Source organism: Hemiscyllium ocellatum, chromosome 42, assembly GCF_020745735.1.
Source record: "Hemiscyllium ocellatum isolate sHemOce1 chromosome 42, sHemOce1.pat.X.cur, whole genome shotgun sequence".
Classification (NCBI taxonomy): domain Eukaryota; kingdom Metazoa; phylum Chordata; class Chondrichthyes; order Orectolobiformes; family Hemiscylliidae; genus Hemiscyllium; species Hemiscyllium ocellatum.
The window spans coordinates 33,202,987-33,226,294 of NC_083442.1; the positions used below are offsets into that span (position 1 = coordinate 33,202,987).

At 41.7% G+C, this 23,308-nt stretch overlaps 1 protein-coding gene across 4 annotated transcripts; it reads left to right on the top strand.

The window, feature by feature from the left end:
* The first annotated feature begins 181 nt into the window (after positions 1-181).
* On the top strand, positions 182-22,052 carry LOC132834657 (calcium and integrin-binding protein 1-like). Of its 4 annotated transcripts, none has more exons than XM_060853588.1 (8): positions 182-268; positions 13,569-13,753; positions 15,201-15,235; positions 16,703-16,802; positions 17,298-17,451; positions 18,331-18,449; positions 21,006-21,094; positions 21,756-22,052. In XM_060853588.1, exons 2-8 carry the CDS (start codon positions 13,703-13,705, stop codon positions 21,775-21,777), a joined length of 570 nt encoding a protein of 189 aa, XP_060709571.1. In that variant the 5' UTR covers positions 182-268; positions 13,569-13,702; the 3' UTR covers positions 21,778-22,052. The 4 variants fall into 4 exon arrangements, with proteins under 4 accessions (XP_060709571.1, XP_060709573.1, XP_060709570.1 ...); XM_060853590.1 differs by having other exon boundaries at positions 230-268; positions 13,665-13,753; XM_060853587.1 differs by lacking the exon at positions 182-268 and adding an exon at positions 8,079-8,326 and having other exon boundaries at positions 13,665-13,753.
* Positions 22,053-23,308: the final 1,256 nt, after the last annotated feature.

Sequence of the window (23,308 nt, forward strand, 5' to 3'; positions counted from 1 at the left end):
ACGGGCAGGCAGTCGGCCCGCTGCCTGGACCTGTTCATGGTCAGTTTGGCCAGGAACGTCGCTATTTTAATTGTCTTATTCCTATTGAGATGTGTAACTTTCTAAACAACAATCTTTTAGCCTCCCCCCCCCCGTGGGGTTGAGAAACATGTGAACCAGGAGCAGATTCGATGGCCCGAGTGGTCTCTTGTGGAACTGCAACAGCAGGCGGCTCTGCGGAGCCCCTTTCTGGAACCTCTCCCCAACTTCCGCGTTAAGTTGTTCTCAGGTCAGTAAAGTTTTGAAACTCGGTTCTGTTTTTAAATGTTGGACTTTACTTTCCCTTTGGAGTAATCCTAGTTTCCTCCCGCTCCTATCCCTCTCTCTGTGTGGCTCCGAGCCGCTGCTTCCCAGCCCCGGGACTCCCTCTGAGAAGGAACGGCCCCTCCTGCTTTCCCAGACCGAACGGAACGACGCAGCGCGGGGGGGGGGATCTGAGCAGGTAACCCGGCGACTCTGAGCAAAGGAGCAACTTAGAGAGAGAGAGAAGCAAGTCTGAGACTAGTGCTGGAACAGAGTCTTCAAAAGAACAATATTTATTACTTTGACATTGCTGTAAAGTTTGTTTGGGGGGTTTGGGGAAGGAGAGTTTATTGTGTGGGAGGAGGTTTGGCTGAGAAACCCATAAAGTAGGTGGACATTTGGAAGTCAGTAGCTGCCCGCTCGCTTCTCCTGATCCATCTGCCCAGCTCCGCATTTTCCAACTGAACCACCTCGGAGGAGTTTGACTCAAGACAGACTGGATTTTTTCTTTGGGACAGAACACTCTTTCTCAATTTCTCCCCACCTGGTTTCCAATTCCACCCAAAACCTTCCCTCCCTCCCCTCTCCCAATGAGGGAATCTGTGACCAAGGGAAAGTTGATTCACGGTCTGTTAGTTACACTGGATGTGGTCCAGAGAGGGTTCATAAGGTCAATCCTTGGAAAGAAAGGGTTTGCGTTCTGAAAGATTGAGTATTCGAGGAATTAGAATGAGTTATTCTGAAATGACTAGACAGGGGAGATACTGAGAAGATGATTCTTCTCACTGCTGTCCTGAGATGGTGACCCCCAGTTTTAAAATGATGCTCCCTAACTCTGGACTGACCCACACAAGGAAACGTCCTTTCCATGTCTATCTTGTCAAGACTATTCAACCAAGTCACCCCTCGTTCTACTAAACTCTTGTGGAAATGAGCCTGGTGTATCCAACTGTTCCTCGTGAGAAAACCTAGTGATTTCAGGTATCAATCTTGTATACCTTCCCTAATATATTGACATCGCTAGATAAGGAGACAGAACTGCAACCAGTTTTGAAGATATGGTCTCACTAATGTCCTGTATAACTGGAGCAATATTATTCTTACTTTTATGTTCAATTCCTCTTGTATTAGAAAACAATATCCTTGATACATGTTGTATTGGTTCATTCACCTTTTGTGACTCATATACCATAACCTCTAAATCTCTCTGCATTTCTCAGTTCTGCATTGTCTGTTTAAGTAATATTCTGCTTTTGACAGAAGGATGAACATTTTCTCCTTTCCCCACCTTATACTCTCTGCCTGTCAGATTTTTACACATTCACTCAACCTGTCTATATCCACCTGCAATGAAAACATTAAGGTCTAGGCTACCTTCTTAAATATTTTGAGGCTTCTGGCCTGGTCCATAACAATAGTGATTGTCTTTTTTTATTATTTTCAGCACTGATGACATGCAGTTGTTTGTCTGTAATGGTCTTTCTTTGATTCAATGCTGGGTCTTCTTAGAATGATTCATTTTCAGCTTTCTTGGTTCTTACGCTGCTTTCCTACACAGAGAGAGAAATGCTTTTAGGTTATAGGGTCTCACATTTTCTCTCTCACTGCCCTTCTAACACTGTAGCTCTGCCAATCAAAGAGCTATTGTCTGGTAGAATTTTCTTAATTGAGTAGATTGTCAGTGCCACTCAGTCTTGAATCTTCCCCCTCGGCTCCAAAAAGCAACAGTGAGATCCTTTTTCCTCAGATGGTGATAGCTAGCACAAGGGGGCATAGCTTTAAATTGAGGGGTGATCTATATGGGACAGATGTCAGAGGTAGGCTCTTTACTCAGAGTAATAGGGGTGTGGAATGCACTGCCTGCAATGGTGGTAGACTCACCAATCTTAAGGGCATTTAAATAGTCATTGGATAAACATATGGATGAAAATGGAATAGTGTAGGATGGATTGGCTTCAGAATGGTTCCATAGGTCAGCACACCATTGAGGGTGAAGGGCCTGTACTGCACTGTAATGTTCTATGTCTATGTCTAACTTCCTTATGTTTTCACAATATACCTTCCGACCTCTCTAGACTACCTGGAATGGACAGGTTGTCTTATGAGGAAAGTTTGGTCATGCTGGACTTGTATCCATTGGCGATTAGAAGAATAAGAGGCACTTTGACTGAAACATACAAGATCATTTATATAAAGAGACTTAACAGGGTAGATATAGAATGAACGTCTCTAATGAGAAAATCTAGAGCTTTAAGCAACTGTTTAAAAATACAGTGTCAGAGTCAGAGATGAGGTACTTTTTTTCCCCCTCTGACAGTCATGAGTCGCTGGCACATTCTTCCTCAGAAAATTGCATAACTAGAATCTTTTTGATACTTTTAAAATAGAGGTGGATAGATTTTTGAGTAGTAACAGGATGAAAGGTGGTTATCGGGGTAGGTGGATATGTGGATAATCAAATCAGCCATGCTGTTATTGAAGGTGAAGTAGGTTAAAGGGGCCAAGTGGCCAACTCATAACTTGTACGTTTTTCTTAACATTCGTTAATTAAGAAAAGTCAAGAAGACTCAAGCCTGAGTCTTTCAGGGAATAGGATTTAGAACACAGGCTCAATATTAATATCATAATATTTTGACAATGTCATTAGTGAAAAGGAAACATGGGAGTTGAAAATGAAATTATTGTCATAGTATTTGTGAATCCCCTTCTGGTTTTGAGTAACTGGTCACCCAGGAAGCCCAATGCATGACGAAACACTGATATAGAGTTCAGATTTGAATGCGGTTAGTTATAGTTTTAGTAAAATTATTTTATTGACTTTGTTCCCAGGAGTCCTACATCCTGTTAGTAATTTGAAAGAGTTTGCAAGAGTTAAGTGGATGATTGCTGAGATTTCAATAGTACAGCTATAATTTGCATAAAGAGCCAGTGAGCAGAACTGATAGCAGGTCAACATTTGTTTGTTTATTACTTTACAATGCTTCCACAGTTCAGTACTGCATTGTTTCCTCATACACAGCAATAATAAATAGCTGCTTGTGTTTCATTATTGGTGAAAGGAAAAACGCGTGAGCTTTTAAAGGAGGAAGTTTGCTAAATTCATAAATTGGCACTGATGGGAATTTTGGATTGAAGTTACAGCCAAGAACTGGTGAGAACTTTCATTCTATAATTTTAATGGTAGTTCAAAATGAATAAGCTCAGTTTGATTCTGGTGAGAGTTTGATGCCAGGAGCTCAGAGCTCAGTTTTACAGAGAGTTGGTAGTTCAGCAAATCCTCAATGTATTCGGAATTAAATGTGTGAACTGTAATAGGTCACAATAAGTACAACAGAATATGTTTCTTTAGTGCCTTTCATGGCAAAAGGACATTCCAAAGTGCTTTTCAAAGAGTTTTAATGTAGGAGAGACAGTAGCATGATAATTTATTGTGCGATGTTAATTGGGTGACGTGATGGCTCATTGATTGGCACCTCAGACCCGGGTTCATTTCCACCCTCGGACAACTGTGCGAACTTCACAAAGACATTCTCCACATGTCGGCGTGGGTTTCCTCCCACAGTCCAAAGATATACAAGTTAGGTGGATTGGCCACACTAAATTTTCCCCATACTGCCCAGGCACATGCAGAGTAGTTGAGTTAGCCATTGGAAATGCAGGGTTACACGGATAGGGTTGGGGGGTCTGGGTGAGATGCTCTTCAGAGGGTTGGTGTGGACTCAATGGGCTGAATGGCCTACTTCCACACTGTACAGATCCATCATTCTATGATTGGGATAAGCACTTTGGACCTGGACAGTGGGGAGAAATTTCATCTTCACCTTCAAATTAATACTGTGGAACCTTATACATCCACCTGAGAAGGTGAATGTGATATTCAGACTAACATATCCAAAGATGCAACCCTTGGTACTGTGCTGAATGGTCAATCTAGATGTTTATGCTCAAGTCACAGTTCTGTCAGGACGAAGGTCAGAATGGAACTGACAGGAAAACCTCTGTGATAGGACACAAACTAACCAAAGCAGCCCGTGGTTAATTATAGTTACTTTATTTGAAGTCTTCCAGTTGGAATGTAAGTGGATAGATTGAGAACTGAGACAAGTGAATGGTAATGACTGGATCAGTTCTATAACATATAACAGGTTAAGGTACAGAACAGTTATTAAGGACACATCATAGCTGCAGAAGTAGCAAAAGAGAGAGAGATTTATACATTCTTCGTTGTTAGACTGAGATTTGGAACAAACAAAAAGGTGATACAGAAATAATTTTCATTTGAAACGGTGTTGTAGCAGATTCAGCATGAAGGTGCCGTGAAAATTGAGACTCGAGAAAAATCAGGATTGATGAAACTGTTTAAGCAGGTGGCAAAAGGCTCACGTCAGGAACTGAGTTAAAAGAAATTCATGTGGAGATTGTTTACACCCGTTCACTGCAGCCACATGAGCCCATTATTACATTTCTTTAAATTCAAAGGCAGCAATTGTCTTTTCTGAAGTTGAACCATTATCAGCAGAGTTTTAAGAAGTTTTTAAAAAAAATCTTTTGGAATGCGGGTGTCACTCGCAAGGCTAATATTTTCTTGAAATAAATGACTTAATAGGTCCATTCAGAAACTAGTTGAGTCAACCACTTGGGATTTGCTGGGCATCTGGAGTCACATGGAGGCCAGACCAGATAAGGGTGGCAGATTCCCTTCCCTAAGGGAAATTAGTGAATTAGATGGATTTTTTTTTACCCACAATCAACAGTCTTGGTTGCTGTTATGAAGACTAGTTTTCAATTTTGGAATTTAAATATGTGTCCTCAAAGTATTTAATAGTCCAGTGACATTACCACAGTGCCCATATAGGTTTTCATTTCAATTGATTTCCTCTTCTGTAGTTTAACTGTTGGGAGTTTTTGGGTTTTGTAATCAGCACAACACACATCCTTGAGCGAATCTAGTATTTAATGTCCTTTTCTTTTAGATATTGATAGTCACCCCATGTTTCTTTAGACCCTGTCAACATGTTGATTCTTGACATTATAGAGGTTTATAAAGTCACAGGGTATAGATAAAGTGACTGGCAGGTATCTTTCACATAGGATGGAGGATTTCAAGTCTAGCGGGCATATTTTTAAGATGAGAGGAGAAAGATTGAAAAAAGACATGGGTAATGTTTAACATAGAGTGGTTCATAGAATGAACTTCTGGGGAAGTGGTGGATGTGGGAAAAGCGCAGCAGGTCAGGCAGCATCCAAGGAACAGGAGAGTCGACGTTTCGGGCATGAGCCCTTCTTCAGGAATGAGGAAAGTGTGTCCAGCAGGCTAAGATAAAAGGGAGGAGGAAGGGAGGAGCGTTGGACATGTGATAGGTGGAAGGAGGTCAAGGTGAGGGTGATAGGCCGGAGTGGGGTGGGGGCGGAGAGGTCAGGAAGAAGATTGCAGGTTAGGAAGGCGGTGCTGAATTCGAGGGATTTGACTGAGACAAGGTGGGGGGAGGGGAAATGAGGAAACTGGAGAAATCTGAGTTCATCCCTTGTGGTTGGAGGGTTCCCAGGCAGAATATGAGGCGCTCTTCCTCCAGCCATTGTGTTGCTATGGTCTGGCGATGGAGGAGTCCAAGGACCTGCATGTCCTTGGTGGAGTGGGAGGGGGAGTTAAAGTGTTGAGCCACGGGGTGGTTGGGTTGGTTGGTCCGGGTGTCCCAGATGTGTTCTCTGAAACGTTCCACAAGTAGGCGGCCTGTCTCCCCAATATAGAGGAGGCCACATCGGGTGCAGCGGATGCAATAGATGATGTGTGTGAAGGTGCAGGTGAATTTGTGGCGGATATGGAAGGATCCCTTGGGGCCTTGGAGGGAAGTAAAGGAGGAGGTGTGGGCGCAAGTTTTGCATTTCTTGCGGTTGCAGGGGCAAGTGCTGGGAGTGGAGGTTGGGTTGGTGGGGGGTGTGGACCTGATGAGGGAGTCACGGAGGGAGTGGTCTTTCCGGAACGTTGATAGGGAAGGGGAGGGAAATATACCTCTGGTGATGGGGTCCATTTGGAGTTGGCGGAAATGACCACGGATGATACGATGTATATGGAGGTTGGTGGGTTGGTAGGTGAGGACCAGTGGGGTTCTGTCCTGGTGGTGATTGGAGGGGCGGGGCTCAAGGGCGGGGAGCGGGAAGTGGAGGAGATGGGGTGGAGGGCATCGTCGATCACATCTGGGGGGAAATTGCGGTCTTTGAAGAAGGAGGCCATCTGGGCTGTGCGGTGTTGGAACTGGTCCTCCTGGGAGCAGATGCGGCGGAGACGAAGGAATTGGGAATATGGGATGGCGTTTTTACCACGTCTGGGGGGAAATTGCGGTCTTTGAAGAAGACCGAATCAACATGGACATTTACAATAAACCAACCGACTCCCACAGCTACCTAGACTACACCTCTTCCCACCCTGCCCCCTGTCCACTCCATCACCAGACCATAGCAACACGACGGTTGGAGGAGGAGCACCTCATCTTCCGCCTAGGAACCCTCCAACCACAAGGGATGAACTCCGATTTCTCCAGTTTCCTCATTTCCCCTCCCCCCACCTTGTCTCAGTCAAATCCCTCGAACTCAGCACCGCCTTCCTAACCTGCAATCTTCTTCCTGACCTCTCCGCCCCCCCACCCCACTCCGGCCTATCACCCTCACCTTGACCTCCTTCCACCTATCGTATTCCCATCGCCCCTCCCCCAAGTCCCTCCTCCCTACCTTTTATCTTAGCCTGCTGGACACACTTTCCTCATTCCTGATGAAGGGCTTATGCCCGAAACGTTGACTTTCCTGCTCCTTGGATGCTGCCTGACCTGCTGCGCTTTTCCAGCAAAACATGGACTGTTTGGACCAAGATGTCTGTTTCTGTGCTGTATGACTATTCATATATGCCCTCTATCTACGTACTAAGATATTCACGCTATTGATTTAGATATGTAATTTCAAGTTAATGGAAAAATTATTGGGAATAAAACAGAGTAAAAAGTGAGGTCTGCAGATGCTGGAGATCAGAGCTGAAAATGTGTTGCTGGTTAAAGCACAGCAGGTTAGCTTCATTCCTGATGAAGGGCTTGTGCCCGAAACGTCGAATTTCCTGTACCTTGGATGCTGCCTGACCTGCTGCGAATAAAACAGTTAGGACTTACTTAGTGTTTATTCCCAGAGGAAGATGCAGCTGAATCCATCTGGTTTTGTCATCTCCCTTGCTGGGGATATAGAGTCCGAGAGAGGTCTGTGGCAGGGAAACAGACCCTTCAATCCAACCTGCTGGTGCTGTCTAGTTTTCACAATGAGTCTACTCCCATTTGGTCCACATCCCTCCATACCTATCCCGTGTCTAAAGGTCTAAAAACGAAATTTTATTCGCCTCTAGCTCTGGCAGCCTTTTCCAGATACTCATCACCCTGTCTGTGGGGGGGAAAAATGCCCCTCTGAACTCTCTCCCCTCTCACATTAACCGTATGCCCTGTAGTTTTAGACTCCCCCAGCCTAGGGTAAAGCTGTTGGTTATCTCCCTTATCTCTGCCACCCAGGATTTTATAGACCTCTCGCAGGACCACCCCTCAGCCCCTTATGCTGCCGTAAAGGAGTCCCAGCTTGTGGAAGGGAGTCCACTTTGTGGAAAGCGCTCCGTTAGTTACAATCCTTTTTGTTTTGTCGGGGAGACTATAACCAGTAGCCCACACATACAGAGAGAAGTGAGCCTTGTCAAGCTTTCTCCTGCTCCAGTTCCTAACCGCGCCCTGAGGGAGGAGCGAGTTGCTCACTCGGGCCAAGTCCCAATCCTAACAGCAGAGGGGAAGCTGGTTGGAAGTGACTCACTGTCGCTGCGCTTTCTGTTCGATTACAAACCACGTCTATCTTTTGAGAGAATGTTTCCCGTACGGATATTTGCAAACCAATATTAGTATGATTCGGTTAACTTTAATGTTTGGGATAGTTAAGGTCCTGTTCAGCCCTCGGCTGAATTTAGTTCCTCCAGTTCTAACTTACGATCCTTTCGCTTGTCACCCTGTGCCAGCATCTCTCTCTCCAGGTAAGTTTACCTTTTCTTTAAATATCTAATTGCCGTAAATATGTACTAAGGTTTTTATAGAATTCCTACAGCGTGGCCATTCGGCTCATCCAGTCCACACCAACCCCCTGAAGGGCATCCCACCTAGGCTGGCACCCTCACCCTATCCCAGTAACCGTGTATTTCATATGAATCATCTACCCAACTATGCTCGAAACGTCGAATTCTCTATTCCTGAGATGCTGCCTAACCTGCTGTGCTTTGACCAGCAACACATTTGCAGCTGTGATCTCCAGCATCTGCAGACCTCATTTTTTACTAGTAGTTTAGCATGGCCAATCTACCCAACCTGCACATCCCCGAGCACTGTCAGTAGTTTAGCATGGCCAATCTACCCAACCTGCCCATCCCCGAGCACTGTCAGTAGTTTAGCATGGCCAATCCACCCAACCTGCACATCCCCGAGCACTGTCAGTAGTTTAGCATGGCCAATCCACCCAACCTGCCCATCCCCGAGCACTGTCAGTAGTTTAGCATGGCCAATCCACCCAACCTGCACATCCCCGAGCACTGTCAGTAGTTTAGCATGGCCAATCTACCCAACCTGCATATCCCCGAGCACTGTCAGTAGTTTAGCATGGCCAATCTACCCAACCTGCATATCCCCGAGCACTGTGAGTTGTTTAGCATGGCCAATCTACCCAACCTGCCCATCCCCGAGCACTGTCAGTAGTTTAGCATGGTCAATCTACCCAACCTGCCCATCCCCGAGCACTGTCAGTAGTTTAGCATGGTCAATCTACCCAACCTGCCCATCCCCGAGCACTGTCAGTAGTTTAGCATGGCCAATCCACCCAACCTGCACATCCCCGAGCGCTGTCAGTAGTTTAGCATGGCCAATCCACCCAACCTGCACATCCCCGAGCGCTGTCAGTAGTTTAGCATGGCCAATCCACCCAACCTGCCCATCCCCGAGCACTGTCAGTAGTTTAGCATTGCCAATCTACCCAACCTGCCCATCCCCGAGCACTGTAAGTTGTTTAGCATGGCCAATCCACCCAACCTGCACATCTTTGGACTGAGAGCTAACCCACCAAGACACGGGGTGAATGTGTGAACTCTGCACGGACAGTCGCCTGCGGGTACAATCGAAACTGGGTCCCTGGCGCTGTGAGGCTGCCAAGCTACCCGCTGAGCCATTCCAGGTGTTTTGTAACACCTGGGCACTTATATTCCCCTGTGGGAAAATTGTTGCTTTCTTTGACAATGTGATGTGTTGTGTACAAATTGTGGTTTTAAACGTAACACCCCCTTGATGAGTTGTGTCATTTTCCTGCTGTTTATTTTCTTATTTGAAGTTCTGTACTAACATCCAGCAAGTTAACACCCAATGTTTTAATCTCAGGAAATACATTAATCGGTCTTCCAATAATCCAACCTGCAGCCTGTCAGCTAACCCGAGCCATAGGCTGTGTTGCCTTATAATGTTAAATTTTAAATTCCTAACTGTCTGCTTTCGCACTCCCTCCCTAGGTAGTTCTCAGTGAAAAAGGTAATTAAAATCTCTAAATAGTAGAGTTCAAACTTCAAACATTCTTTGTAGCTGAGAACATGTCCCTTAGCTCAGTAACTGACATCACTCAAGTGTTTAAGACTACTTCCAGTTAATAGTTCAATGCCTGCTACTGCTGTAAGGCTCGTAATTGTGTTTCTTTGGTGTGGCTAACATTTGTGGAACTTCTCCAAGTTATTCATGGTCGAGCATTCTTACCAAGACCCTGAATAATGACAAGACAGTTCAAAGAAACTGCCCTCAAACATATACCATATCTCCAGAACAACTGAGATTGAAATTTGCCAGAGAAAATTTCTCACATCCAAGATGATTGACTGATAAGGATGGGATTTCTAGGTAAGATCATGCAGGGAAAAAGCCCAAAACTGATTTGGGAGCATGGCAATTTCATGTGGAGGATTCTCTGAATGAGCTGAAGTAACATAATGATCTTGTCACTAATAAAACAATTGTTGATAGCAATAAGGACCAAAGCTTAATAAATAATGTGGTGAGAAGAGAGTTCTCTACTGGATTACTTCAAGATAGTTTTGTTCATATACTTCACATTTAATAATTTTGTGGACTTGAGCTTGAAGGATTGATTGATTTTCTTTTTTAAAAGGCACTGGAACTTTTATTTGAATCAGGCACTTGTTAGTCACATCTTGTGATGGCTGTTTATTGGACACTCATTCCTTATATATTTAGAGAATGAGAATTCCTATAGCTAGGAATTGAGTTTAGCAAATTAAAAAGAAAACACACAACAAAGTCTGTCTTTGGTTAACAGGCAGGAGAGAGGTGTGATTATTAGATTTGATTTGATTTTTGTCACATTTACCTAGCTACAGTGAAAAGTTTTGCTTTGTCTGCAGTACAAACAGATCATAACACTCGGGGACACAAGGATCATAGGGTGATTGAAGAGTGAAGAATAAAAAGCTACAGCCACAGAGAAAGTGTACATAAAGCAAGATCAACATTAGGTTTGAAATTTGGAAGTTCAATTCAGAAGTCTGATACAGTGAGGAACAAGCTGTTCTTGGACCTGTTGGTACATGTTTAAATTTTTGGATCTTGTGCCTCACAGAAGAGGTTGGAAGAGATTATAATCTGGGTGGGAAAGGTCTTTGATGTTGGCTGCCTTTCTGTGGCAACAAGAACTGTCTATGAATGGGAGGTTGGTTTCCATGACGATCTGGGCTGTGTGAACAACTTTTTGTAGTTTCTTATGGTTCTGGGCAGAGCAGTTGCTGTATCACACCATATGCACTCAGATAGTATGCTTTCTATGAAGCATCCGAATGAGTTGGTAAGGTCTTTATGGATGAGCCGAATTTCCTTAACTTCCTGAGGAAGAGGCGTTGTTGTGCCTTCTTGTCTGCTGTCTTAATGCGAGTGGTCCAGGACAGGTTGTTGGTGATTTTCATTCTTAGGAACTTGATGCTTTTGACCATCTCCACCTCAGCTCGTTCGATGTAGATAGAGCCGTATCCTCCTCGCTTCCTGAAGTGAATGACCTACTCTTTAGTTTTGCTGACATTGAGGGAGAGATTGTTGTCTGTGCACCAAGTCCTTGATTACCGTGAGACAGTCACATACAACAGCAGGCAACTCAAAAGCTGTGTGGAGCCAATCTCAGTAAGAGTTTTGCGAGGAGGAGTTCTGCTCCTACACATTTTTACTTGCTGAAGTGAAACTTTATAAAGTTAGTAATAATTCAAAAGAAGACCGGGAGCTCCGCATCGTTTGGGACACTGAACCTAATGATATCGTCAGAGCTCCAGCTAAAACCACTTAGCACGGTGCAACCATTATGTTCCATTATTAGAAGAATGAGTATTGGTTACACTCCATTACATTGTAGTCTTTGTAACAAGAAACCAAACCATCATGATCTAATTTATAATGTATGAAGGTATGTATAAAGCGTAATGGTTGGTAGTTGGGAGCTTTGGCTCGTCGGTCTTGTTTTCCCTCACTGCCGTTTCCAGTTAATCTTTCAGGATGAAGTACCAGGAGATCCTAAAGAGGGAATTAAAACTTAATTCCTCTGTGTAAATGACACAACATAACAGGCTATAAAGCAAAGTCAAACAGAATTGCAGGCAACAGTATGTCCCTACCCACCAAGCTCAATGCATTCTACACTCAGTTTGAACCAAAAGGCAATGGAATGATGTTACCTATCCCAACAGCCTCAGATACACCTGCACCCATGGGCTCCACTGCAGACATTAGATCAGCCTTCTTGAGAGTGAACCCACGGAAAGTGACTGGCCCGAATGGAGTCCCCGGCCATGCAGCCCGATCCTGTGCGGCCAGCTTGTGGGAGTACTCACAAACATCTCTAATCTCTCCTTACGACAATCTGAAGTCTTCACCTTCAAGAAGACCACAGTCATCCAAGTGCCAAAGGAAAATCATGCAGTGTGCCTCAATGACTGCTGCCTGGTGCTCTGACTTCCATAATTGTGAAGTGCTGTGAGAGGTTGGATATGGCTCACATCATCTTCAGTTTCCCAGTCTGCTTTGATCACTTGCAATTCATCTACCAGCGCAACAGGTCCATGGCAGATTGCTGGCCCTACACTCATCCCTGGAACATCTGGATAGTAAGGTACTACATCAGACTCCTGCCTGTTGATTTCCACATTTATTACCATAACTTCAAACAAACTCCCCTGTAAACTCTGAGACCTCTGTAATTGGATACTCAACTAAACTGCAATCAATAAGAATAGGCAACACCACCACCTCCACTATAATCCTCAACACTGTTGCCCTGCAAGGCTGGGAACTCAGCCCCTTACTAAACTCCTTACACACACTCAACTGTGTGGCCAAATTCTGCCCCAAATCCATTTATAAGTTTGCTGACAACATCACCTTTGGGGGTTGGATCTCAAATAACGATGAGACTGAGTAAGATATAGTGCTTAGCAGCATGGTGTAAAAGCCAACATCAGTAAGATGAAGGAGTTGGTCACTGACTTCAGGAAACAGAGTGAAGGGTACTATCAATGGTGCTGAAGTGGAGATGGTTGAGAGTATCAGGTTCCTGGGAGTGATGATCACCAACATTCTGTCCTGGTCCACCCATGTCAATGCAATGGTTAAGAAAGCAGAATAACGTCTCTACTTTCTCAGGCTAAGGAAATTCAGCATATCCATAAGGACTTTTCCCAATTTTAATAGATGCACCACAACGCCGTGTAGCAGCTGCTTTTCCAAAGACCGCAAGAAACTACAGAGAGTCGTGAACATCTCTCAAACCAGCTTTCCACCCATTTACTTTATACTTGCCTCTGCCTCAGAAAAGCAACCATCATAATCAAAGACCCTTCTCACCCAGCTAATACTTTCTTCCACCCTCTTCTCTTGGGCAAGTTATAAAAGTTTAAATACAAGTACAAACAGATTCAGGAGCAGCTTCTTCCCTGTTGTATTTACATTTCTGAACAGACCTCTCAAATGTTAATGTTGATCTCTCTCCGTCTCCACCTCCTCTACTGTACTCTGCACTCTGTTCTGCTGTCCTGATGCACTTTGTATGGTATGGTCTGCCAGTATGGCATGCAAAACACTTTTCACTGCATTTTGGTTCATATGACAACAAAAAAAATCATTCAATAACTGGCTTACATAATATAACATTTGCTGTGCCCCCATTTGATCACAATTTTTCCATGTTTTCAAATTCAGGTCCAACTTAATTAAAAGTGACAAAGTTTCAGAAGGACAGCTGATACCACTGTGCTGATACCACTGTGCTGATACCAGTGTGTGTGTTTTTCAAAGGATCCAGAAATCAAAGTCAGCCAGGTCACATTTGGAACATGGGGGGGTCCGCCAGTCACCTCTCAAAAGAGCAACTTTCTGAATATCAGGTGAGAAAATAAAATGCAACTTTAACAAAAAAACATTCTTCTTGGGAGAATTTGTCCCCAGCATAGATACGTTAAACTATAATTTCCAAGTATTTAGAATAAATTTAAACCCAAAATATTTATTGTAACTCTTTCAATAATTCGTAAGTTGGTCTGGATGATTACTGTTGCTTTAATTGCAGTATTGTCTCAAACCTATTTATGAAAAGAACCTAAAAGCAAACAAATGCAGATGCATAGAAATAAAAACAAAGTCCAAAGAAATGTCATTGAGCTCAAAACATTAGCAGTGTTTCTCCTGCCACAGATACTGCTGCTGACTTTCTCCAGCACTTCTTTTTAAACTTTATGAACTGAACATATTGGTTTCTAATATTATTGACCTAGCCAAGGGAATGAGACTTTGCAGCAACAGGAAAAGAACATTTTAATGTCTGAATTGAATGTAAGGATGTGGCATGGCTAAACAAGAATATGAAAAGGCAAAACAAACCCTGCAGAATGGAAGATTAAATAATGGTAGAAAGAGTTAGGAAAACAAGAGATTATTGTAGTCTGAAATTGCTGAGGTACTGGCCAGAACAGGGTTCATAATGAGCAAAGAAACCTTATCAAAAACACACCCAATTACATCCACTATTTTTGAAGTCCCTGATGTAAGTTTGGAAACCAGCTGTACATGGTAAAATTTCACATTTAATACAAGATTAATTCATTAATTGCTCTGCTCTCCATTAGCTGGCAATGTTGACAAGGTTATTAGAGCTGAAAAGTGCAGCACTGGAAAAAGCGCAGGAGGTGCTCCTCGGATGCTGCCTGACCTCCTGTGCTTTTTCAGTGCAGCACTTTTTGACTTGGAACTCTCCAGCATCTGCAGTCCCCACTTTCTCCTCGGTTATTAGAGCTACTCACCTTCATTATAGCTCTGTAGCAATTTAACATGAAGCCTAACAGTCTGCATTATTGATGCAATAGCTTTGATGCACTGGAGGGTCAGCCTTGAAGCATGGCTTGATCCTAGAGGAGAAGTTCGAATGAACCAAACTGATAACGAATTGTAAATTATTGGGGCTGCTGGAAATCTGAAATCTGAACAGAAAATATTGGGGATACTCAACCGGTCAGGCAGTGTGTGTGGAGAGTGAAAACAAATCAGCTTCTTAGGGATGTTCTAATGAAAAGTCATTGACTTGAAAGTTTACCTGTTTCCCTCTTCAGAGATATTGCCTGACCTGCTGAATATTTCTAGCATTTTCTGTGATAATTAAGTGAACTATAAGAAACATGGAGGATACATTTTGTTTTTTAATCGCCTGAATGAAATAAAGGCCAAGACATCCATTATTCATTAGTGGTTGGATCATAGCTTGACTTGCCTGAACGTACTATAACAGCTGACAGGGATGTGCCAGCACCAGTGCTTAAATGTGATTTGTTTTTGTTTTAGGAACTGACTTTTTTAACAAAGCAAGACATTCTGCAGTAAGTGAAGGATTTTATATTTTGTTTCATGGTCTCTGTAGAGTAATGGAAATGTTCCTCAATTCACCATTGTTTGATCCAGCATCCACTGGAGTGCTGTGGTTCTAGCTTATTGTCAAGTATACTTTCCACTCTGGCAATGACTGTTCTAGATCAGTAACAGTAAATATTCAATCCTTGGATTATGCTGATCTTACCAAATGTGGCAGCTTTGACACTGGAGTTGATTATTTGATTCTCTGATAAGAAACATCCAGACGTCTTGCATCGATTTGCTGTATATACTGTGTAACTATACAGGGAGAGCAATAGACTTGATGTGAAGCCTCTGCAGTCAACTAGTCATCAATACTCAATGCCTACTCTTTTAATCTGAAAGGCAAGTGTAAGTAAAGCTCCCCAACACTGTCCCCATCAAACACTTGCATAAATCTATATCTCCCATTCAGTTGTATCATGCACAGGAATGTGGGTTAAATACAAAGTAAAGCTGCCTCTACTCTCTTTTTTAACTGAAATTAAAGCCCACTTGACTCTTTTAAACTGGAAGTAAACTGTAAGTAAAGTTTCCTCAACACTGTCTCCATCAAGCATTGCCAGAACAAGAACAACACAGGGGGTAGATACAGAGTAAAGCTTCCTCTATTCTGATTAAAGTAAGTCGAAAATAATAATGAAACAGCCCCTGCAAAGGCATTATATTGAACTAAAATACAAATTTGCAGTCAACATTCAATGTGTAGATGCTCTCAAGAATGGGTTGGGTGAGATATTAGATGAAATTTGGTTATGTGAAACTGTTCCTAAAAAGGAGTTAGCATAACATGTAAAGAGTAATGATTCATATAATCAGTAGCTTGATAATTGTGAATAAATAGCTACTTCATGACGATTGTGACAAATTTCCTAGTCATTTTCATCTTTCAATTGAATTAATGCATAATCCAGAACATTTTAATGTCTGAACTGAATGCAAGGATGTGGCATGGCTAAACAAGAATATGAAAGACTGAAACAAACCCTGCAGAATGGAAGATTAAATAATGGTAAAGAGTTGTGAAAATAAGAGATTATTGCAATCTGAAATTGCTGAGCTACTGGTCAGAGCAGGGTTCATAAGGAGCAAATAAACTTGTCAAAAATGCATCCAATTACATCCACTATTTTTTAAGTCCTTGATGTAAGATTTCACAATTAATACAAGATTAATTCATTAATTGCCCTGCTCTCCATTAGCAGACAATGTTATAAGAGCTGAAAAGTGTGGAAAAATCAGGCAGCATTTGAGGAGCATAACATTCAAAGTTTTGGGCACAAGTACTGGTTCTTTACCATAAACATTAACCTGCATCCTGCTCCTAAATTACATTAATCTGCAGTTCTGGTTGAAGAATTTGCGCAGTTAATTTTGATCCATTCTAAAGAGGTTTAAAATATTAATGCTCATTAACTCTTTTATCCACAAAGTGCTTATCGAATATTTGCGGAGCTGCTTTCAAAAGATCTGGTTGACTTCCAAAACACACGAGTTTCAAAGGACAGAATCTGTGAGATGCCAGAACTGAAGGTATGGAAAGACCTCCAAAGTAGAATTTATGACTCTTGTTCAATTATCAGTCTGGAGAAATCTCTCTGTCCCAGTTGTTCTCAACAGTGAAAACAATTCAGCGAAGTGCTAACATCACTGCAATGTTTTAGGTGGTGCTAACGGAGAAGTGGATTGGTTAAAGCAAATGGGTCAGGTTAAAAGTCCTCGGAGCTCAAGGAGGAAATGTCAACATTGTTGTTCATCACCTCCTGGAAGATGTTGCTGGGTGAGGATAGGATTGCTTTTGGCCATGACAACCTTTATAGTAGAATAATCTGTGAACACTCACTGCATCAGCTCTCTCGTATAACAGCTGCTGGCTGCTCCTGTGATGTCCTAGACAGAATTGCGACGTCTACTGCAAGATGATTAACTACCATTCACAGTTAAAACTCACTTGTGAATGATCAGAATTGCAATGATCTGTAACAAAATCATCAACAATTTTAACTAACTTTTCTCTTTCAATTACAGGCTAACCCCTTCAGAGAGAGAATCTGTATGGTGTTCTCAACTGCAATTGAAAAGGACGGGAGTATGTCTTTTGAGGATTTCTTAGACATGCTGAGTGCTTTTAGTGATTCAGCAACTCCTGAGATCAAGTCACACTATGCTTTCAGAATTTTTGGTTAGTCTAATCTTCCGGGGGTAACAATGCAGATACTATGGCCTGTTGCAAATACACCGGTGCCTTAATTCTTGTACTCCACTTGTGGACTTTAGCAGACTGGTTTTCCCATATACTCTGGACCGCCATGTACAGACCTGTCTGTTTGTAGCATTCCTGAACAAGCTAATGTTCAGTGTTCCTCTTTCTATTTCCCTATAAGAGTGAGGAAAAAGGAGAATTCTTATCCTGTATTTAGGGACCAACTGGAATCCCCCAATCAAGAATATTGCAGGCAGTGTATTCCAGATTCCCACCACCCTGGTGGGGAAATCCTCAAATCCCCTCAATCTCCTTTCATCTTAAAATTATGCCCTCTGGTTACTGACTCTTTCAACTAAGAGGGGCAGCTGCTTCCTATCCACCTTTTTCATGCCCCTCATAATCCAACCTTTCTTTGAAACTAAGTTTAGCTGGGTTAAAACCCAGAATCCAGTTAGCAGGAGGATTTTGAAGTTCCCTATCTAATGGCTCTTGTTAATAATGTGGATCTTTTGGACAAGAATAGTACCTTCCTTACAAACACTCATTGTGCATGCTCAATATGCAGAACTGAACATTTGGGGAAGGTATAAAAGGTTGTCTGTTATTTCAACACATTGAGGTCTTCGAGAATTTATCACTCTTGGGATTTTGTAGTCCCTGCAAGGAACTTCTGACCCCAGATTAAAATGGAGTACATAAAATATATCATGGATATAGAACGGAGGCCATCTATTTGTTGCACAACAAGTTGAGGGTTGGCTTCATATGGAAGAATTTTAGGTCTGTTTTAAAGGGTAACAATGACTTAACATGAAGCTTGTTCTAAAACATTTATTATTTTGACACTGCTTACAGATTTTGATGATGATGGCACCTTAGATAAGGGGGATTTGAAGAAATTGGTGAATTGTCTAACAGGAGGTACACCTGATACACAACTGACGGAGGCAGAAATGAACCAGCTGATTCAAAATGTAAGGAAACTCTCACTGAAAAGTTGCGAACTTTAATATATTTAAAAGAACATCTTTATTTAAATAGGAAACCTTGATAGAACTCTTAAGTATAGAACAGTATAACTCCTTGCTTGCTCCCATAGTTTCCCCACTAAGACTGCAGCTGTAGGTGGAAGAAAAGAATTAAAGTCCTGTGAAAGTTTTAGAGTAGGTGGTGGTAATGCAATGAGCTCAGTGACAGTTTAGATGATAGCACGAGAACAATGTATTTACAGTTCAGGAGTAAAGAGAAATGTTGAGGTAAGAAATCCATTTGCTGTGTCAAAATTGGCTGCTACGTTTCTGTAATAAGTGTCTGAACTCTGTTTCAAGCAGCTGTGAAGTGCTTTGCTACATCTTAAGGTCGTAGAAAGTGGGCTTTTAAATCCAGCTCACTCTCTATTTATTATTTAGTCTGGTTTCATCATCCTTCATGCATCAATCTCTTTCTGACATTACAGACCAGTAACCTTGTTGGTCTCTGAAAGTTTTTTCCGTTAATGGAGAGAAAACAGTAATGTGTTTAAATATTTCATGATCTTTTCTGGTGGAATTTTGACTATGGCTCAGGATGTTTGAAGTATTGCATTGCAGTTGGATAAGTGTTACCTAAAGGAAGCACTATATAGAGTCATCAGTAGGGATCGGTGTCGGCTTCTCAACTTATTTGCATTTGAGACATAAGATCCTTACTTTCTCCTTCATCGAAAGTCTGAATCTTGTTTTCTAGCAATAGATTCTAGGCAGGGTAAGGGGTGCACAAATGTCCAGTATCTAGCCCAAGCACCCATTGCTTGTGAATAACAGCAGACTATGGTCATAATCTAAATGATGGAAGAAGCACACCAACTAAGCTAGAACGGTGTCCAAATAAGCCTGTATATCCTTTCAACTTGAGTCACTAAGTGTCACTAGTTTTCTTGTTGGCATTGAAACCCCATACTGACAGCCATCAAATTAATCAGAGGACATTGTTTTATAATAAGCAACAACTTTAGAGGAATAAATAATTTCCTTCCAGCCCCTCAAACATTAATTTTCAATGTAGGAAATTTGTGGTAGTGAAGTGGAAAAAGTAAAATATTCAGTGCTTCAAGAGTATCAGCTGGAACTTCACAACTTACAGTAATTAATTTAAGGAAATTTCCAATTGCATTCTCTGACAAAATCATAATTTTAGATGTAACAATCGAATACTTAATTTTTTGGCAGGAATATTTCAATAGCGAGTTGTACTCTAGTTATGCCTGGTTAGACCCTCTCACTTGTAATGAGAAACTTAAGAGTGATACTACAAAAAGCACAATACTGCAGATGGTTAAAATGCTCAGCAGGTCTGGCAGAATAGATGGACAGTTCACGTCACAGATTGACAACTTTTCAAGTAGAACTAGTGAGCCTACTGTGACACCAGTTGGTTAATTTTATTTGAATTAGTTAACTTATTACTAACCATAAGAGATTTTAATTAGTCAGGGGTATTTGGTATCACCTCGAATAACCAGTCATGATGTAGTGTGTGGAATGAACTTTGAGGAAGTGGTGGATGCAGGCAAATTACAACATTTTAAACAAAACTTTGATTAGTACATGAATAGGAAAGGTTTGGAGGGATATAGGCCAGGAGTGGGCAGGGGGAACTAGTTTAGTTTGGGATTATGTTCAGGATAGACTGGTTGGACCAAAGGATGTTTCTGTGCTATATGACTCTATAAAATAGCTCCAAGGTCCATGGTTTGTGTGTTTTTTTTTAATTGATTCATTCACAGAGCACGAGTGTCAGTGGACAGGCCAAAAATTATTGCCCACTCCAAAAAGCCCTTGAAAAGGTAGCATGGTGAGTTGTCTTCTTAGAGAGGACTATGACCTAGCTACCACGAAGGAATGGTGATATGTTTTCAAGTCAGGATGGTGTGTGGGTTGGAGGGGAAATTGTAGGACGTAGTGGTGTTCACTTGTATCTGCTGCCCTTGTCCTTCTAGATGGTGGAGGTTACAAGTTTGGAAGGTGCTTGGATCTTGGTGAGCTGTTAAATTCCATTATATGGAAGACTTGATTTTCCTTTATAAGGTTATATTCCTGTCATTCCAAAAGAAAATCTGATCAGTTTTGATTCTATGTAACAAGTCTATAGCCTAGACAGTCACCAACCCAGCTTCATGATTGGTGGAGGTCTGTCAGCTGGTACAGAACAAACACTAGAATTTGAGACAAAAGGCAGTTTGCATGCGTACAATAATCAATATTCTGAGATTTAAATCTAGTGATTCACAGCATTTCAAGTACTGGCTTATAGCTGCCTGTTCATTGCTTGGTGCCTAGAGCATATTTGTGATGTTTAGATACTAGCTTTTTAAAGTCATTAGGTGAACACATCTTGGGTTAATTGGTAAACTTTAAGCTCCAGTTTAGAAACTTTTTGTATTCGATAACTGGGTTCAGATTGTTTTGCCAGTTTTAACACCAAGAAAATGTAAAGGGCGTATATCCAATCTACTTCTAAAATACTTTACACATACTCACTGTGTCATTCAGATTTTGGAAGAATCCGATATTGATAAAGATGGAACCGTGAACCTCTCAGAATTTCAGCATGTCATCTCCAGGTCGCCTGATTTTGTGAGGTACAGTAAGCAAAATGTAATGGTTCTTCTTTCACTAGCTGAAACGTGTTTTAGCTAGAAATTGAGCAACAGCCCAAAAGGATGCAAGTCAATTATGTGTCCTTTGAGAAAAGGAATGCTGTTTCGAATACTAAAGTCTCAATTCACCAAGGGAGCACATTTGATTTCTAACCTGGTGATTCATTCAACATGACTGGGTCAACAGTTCAGGAACTTTGTAATTGGTCTCTGGTGCAAAATGCCTGTGTGGTTGTCCATGCGGACAAAGCTGATTTTAACTTCTTCTGCTGAAAATAAACAGGGTGCTAAGTGTCCTGGTATCTTAGATTCAATAACCTTCTGATTTGAGTGAGAACATGTCGTGTAGTGTGAAATGTGTTTCAGCTGAGATCATTCTAGTAAGGTTCCAATCCAGGTCACATGACATATCTAAAATTCTATTTTTGAGATACAAATAGAAATGTACTGCTCATATTCACCTGTTGGAAGCTCCTGAATTAAGCTATACAACACCTACAAAGTACCCAATATTTTTGTTAGAAGTGAGGAGACTCCTCTTGTATCCACTAAGGTTTTGTTAGCTTTTCTGCCGTACACTTGCAAGTAAACAGTCACAGTTTCTTATTTCCTCTGAGATTTAGATATTTTGTTTGCCTTTCAGCTCCTTCAAGATTGTACTTTAAAATAATCGTGGATCAACATTCTCCTGATTCCAGCAACTGACGGCCTTCAATGCTTTTTCACCCCAAGATGGGGTACAGAATTAGAGAGAGAAAGTAGATCTTTGACAAATAATTTATCTATCACAGCATCACTTTCTACAGCTGCAGTTACAGTATTCAAAGTAATCATGTTTCAAAATGGTTTACACCAGAAAATGTTTTATATTTTGTGACAATTGTTTCCAATGACAAACTCAATATTTTTAATGTGCAATAAAAGTATTTCTCCATCCCAAGCACTCGTTACAAGACTCATTTTTAGCCACAAAAAATGTTACAGAAAGTTGAATTGCCCTTTTTTGTCCCCTCTTGAAGTCTCTTTGCCCCTTCATATTCTCCATAATGTTTTACCCATGTTACCTAACTCATACTAAAATGGGACGGGTGTATTAGAAGCTGACAAATCCTCAAAAGCAGTGGAAGCTTTTCTAGAACAGTGAGTGAAGTAATTCATGTGTTTCCAACATGACCAGACACAGCCAAAATGGAAACAACACTCCACAACTTTAATTGTACAACAGAGAGACAGGATTGGTGAAAGCTCATTTTTCCAAGATCACATTGCATTCCTTGTGATGTGGCTTGATGTCACAATCATTGCTGGGAGAAGCTAGTGTACCATTTCATCCAACATAACCATAATTGCTTCAAGGGAACCTGAAGGGATGACTGACTGTAACCGAACACCACCTCTCAACCTCGATAATTGCTACTGCTGTATTGCAGCCTTTGAGAGGGAGCTCCAGGAGAGGCTGCTACCACCATATGTACGATCAGGAAAGCAATTGGGGAAACAAAGATAGCTGAGGTATTCACCAAATTGTTGGAAGCAAATGGGAGTTACGAATCATGTTGCACATACCAGACAAAGATTCTCGCTGTTACCAACCTGCGTCTGCTGAGCTGTCTGGGAAAGGCCTCGGATAAGGTCATCCCATTCCATCTCATAGGAACTGGACAATAATGTGCTCTTCCACTCTAAAGAGGGTTTAGAAAAGGAAGTACCACTACCAATAACCTTGCTGTAAGTATCAGAAAGTAGCCTCCAAATCTTAAAGAATATAGTGGTATTCCAGGATATGGAAAAGACTTTGCTGTTCAGTAAATTTTGAAATTCCATGGTAGAGAACACAACCAGTGTCAAGAGAAGCAATTTCCAGCAGAGTTTACTGATTGTTTAGAATCCCACAGCTCTCACCCCAAATGTCGATAATATTCAATATCTGATCATAGGATTGTTAATTGTTCAGTTTGCAAGTGGAATATAAATGTGGATAAAGTTTTTCAATTTGGAAGGGAGAACAAAAGAACAATATCACATAAATGACAAAAAAACTACAGAGATCTGCAATACAAAGGGACCAGAGGGTTTCTGGATGTGGAGAGCCCCAGAAACCTGCAGCCGCAAGCTATACACTAAAATCGACTCGTTTGAATGTTTTCAAATTCACCAGAAAAAATATTAATAGACAAACTAATGGGGTTTAAGGCA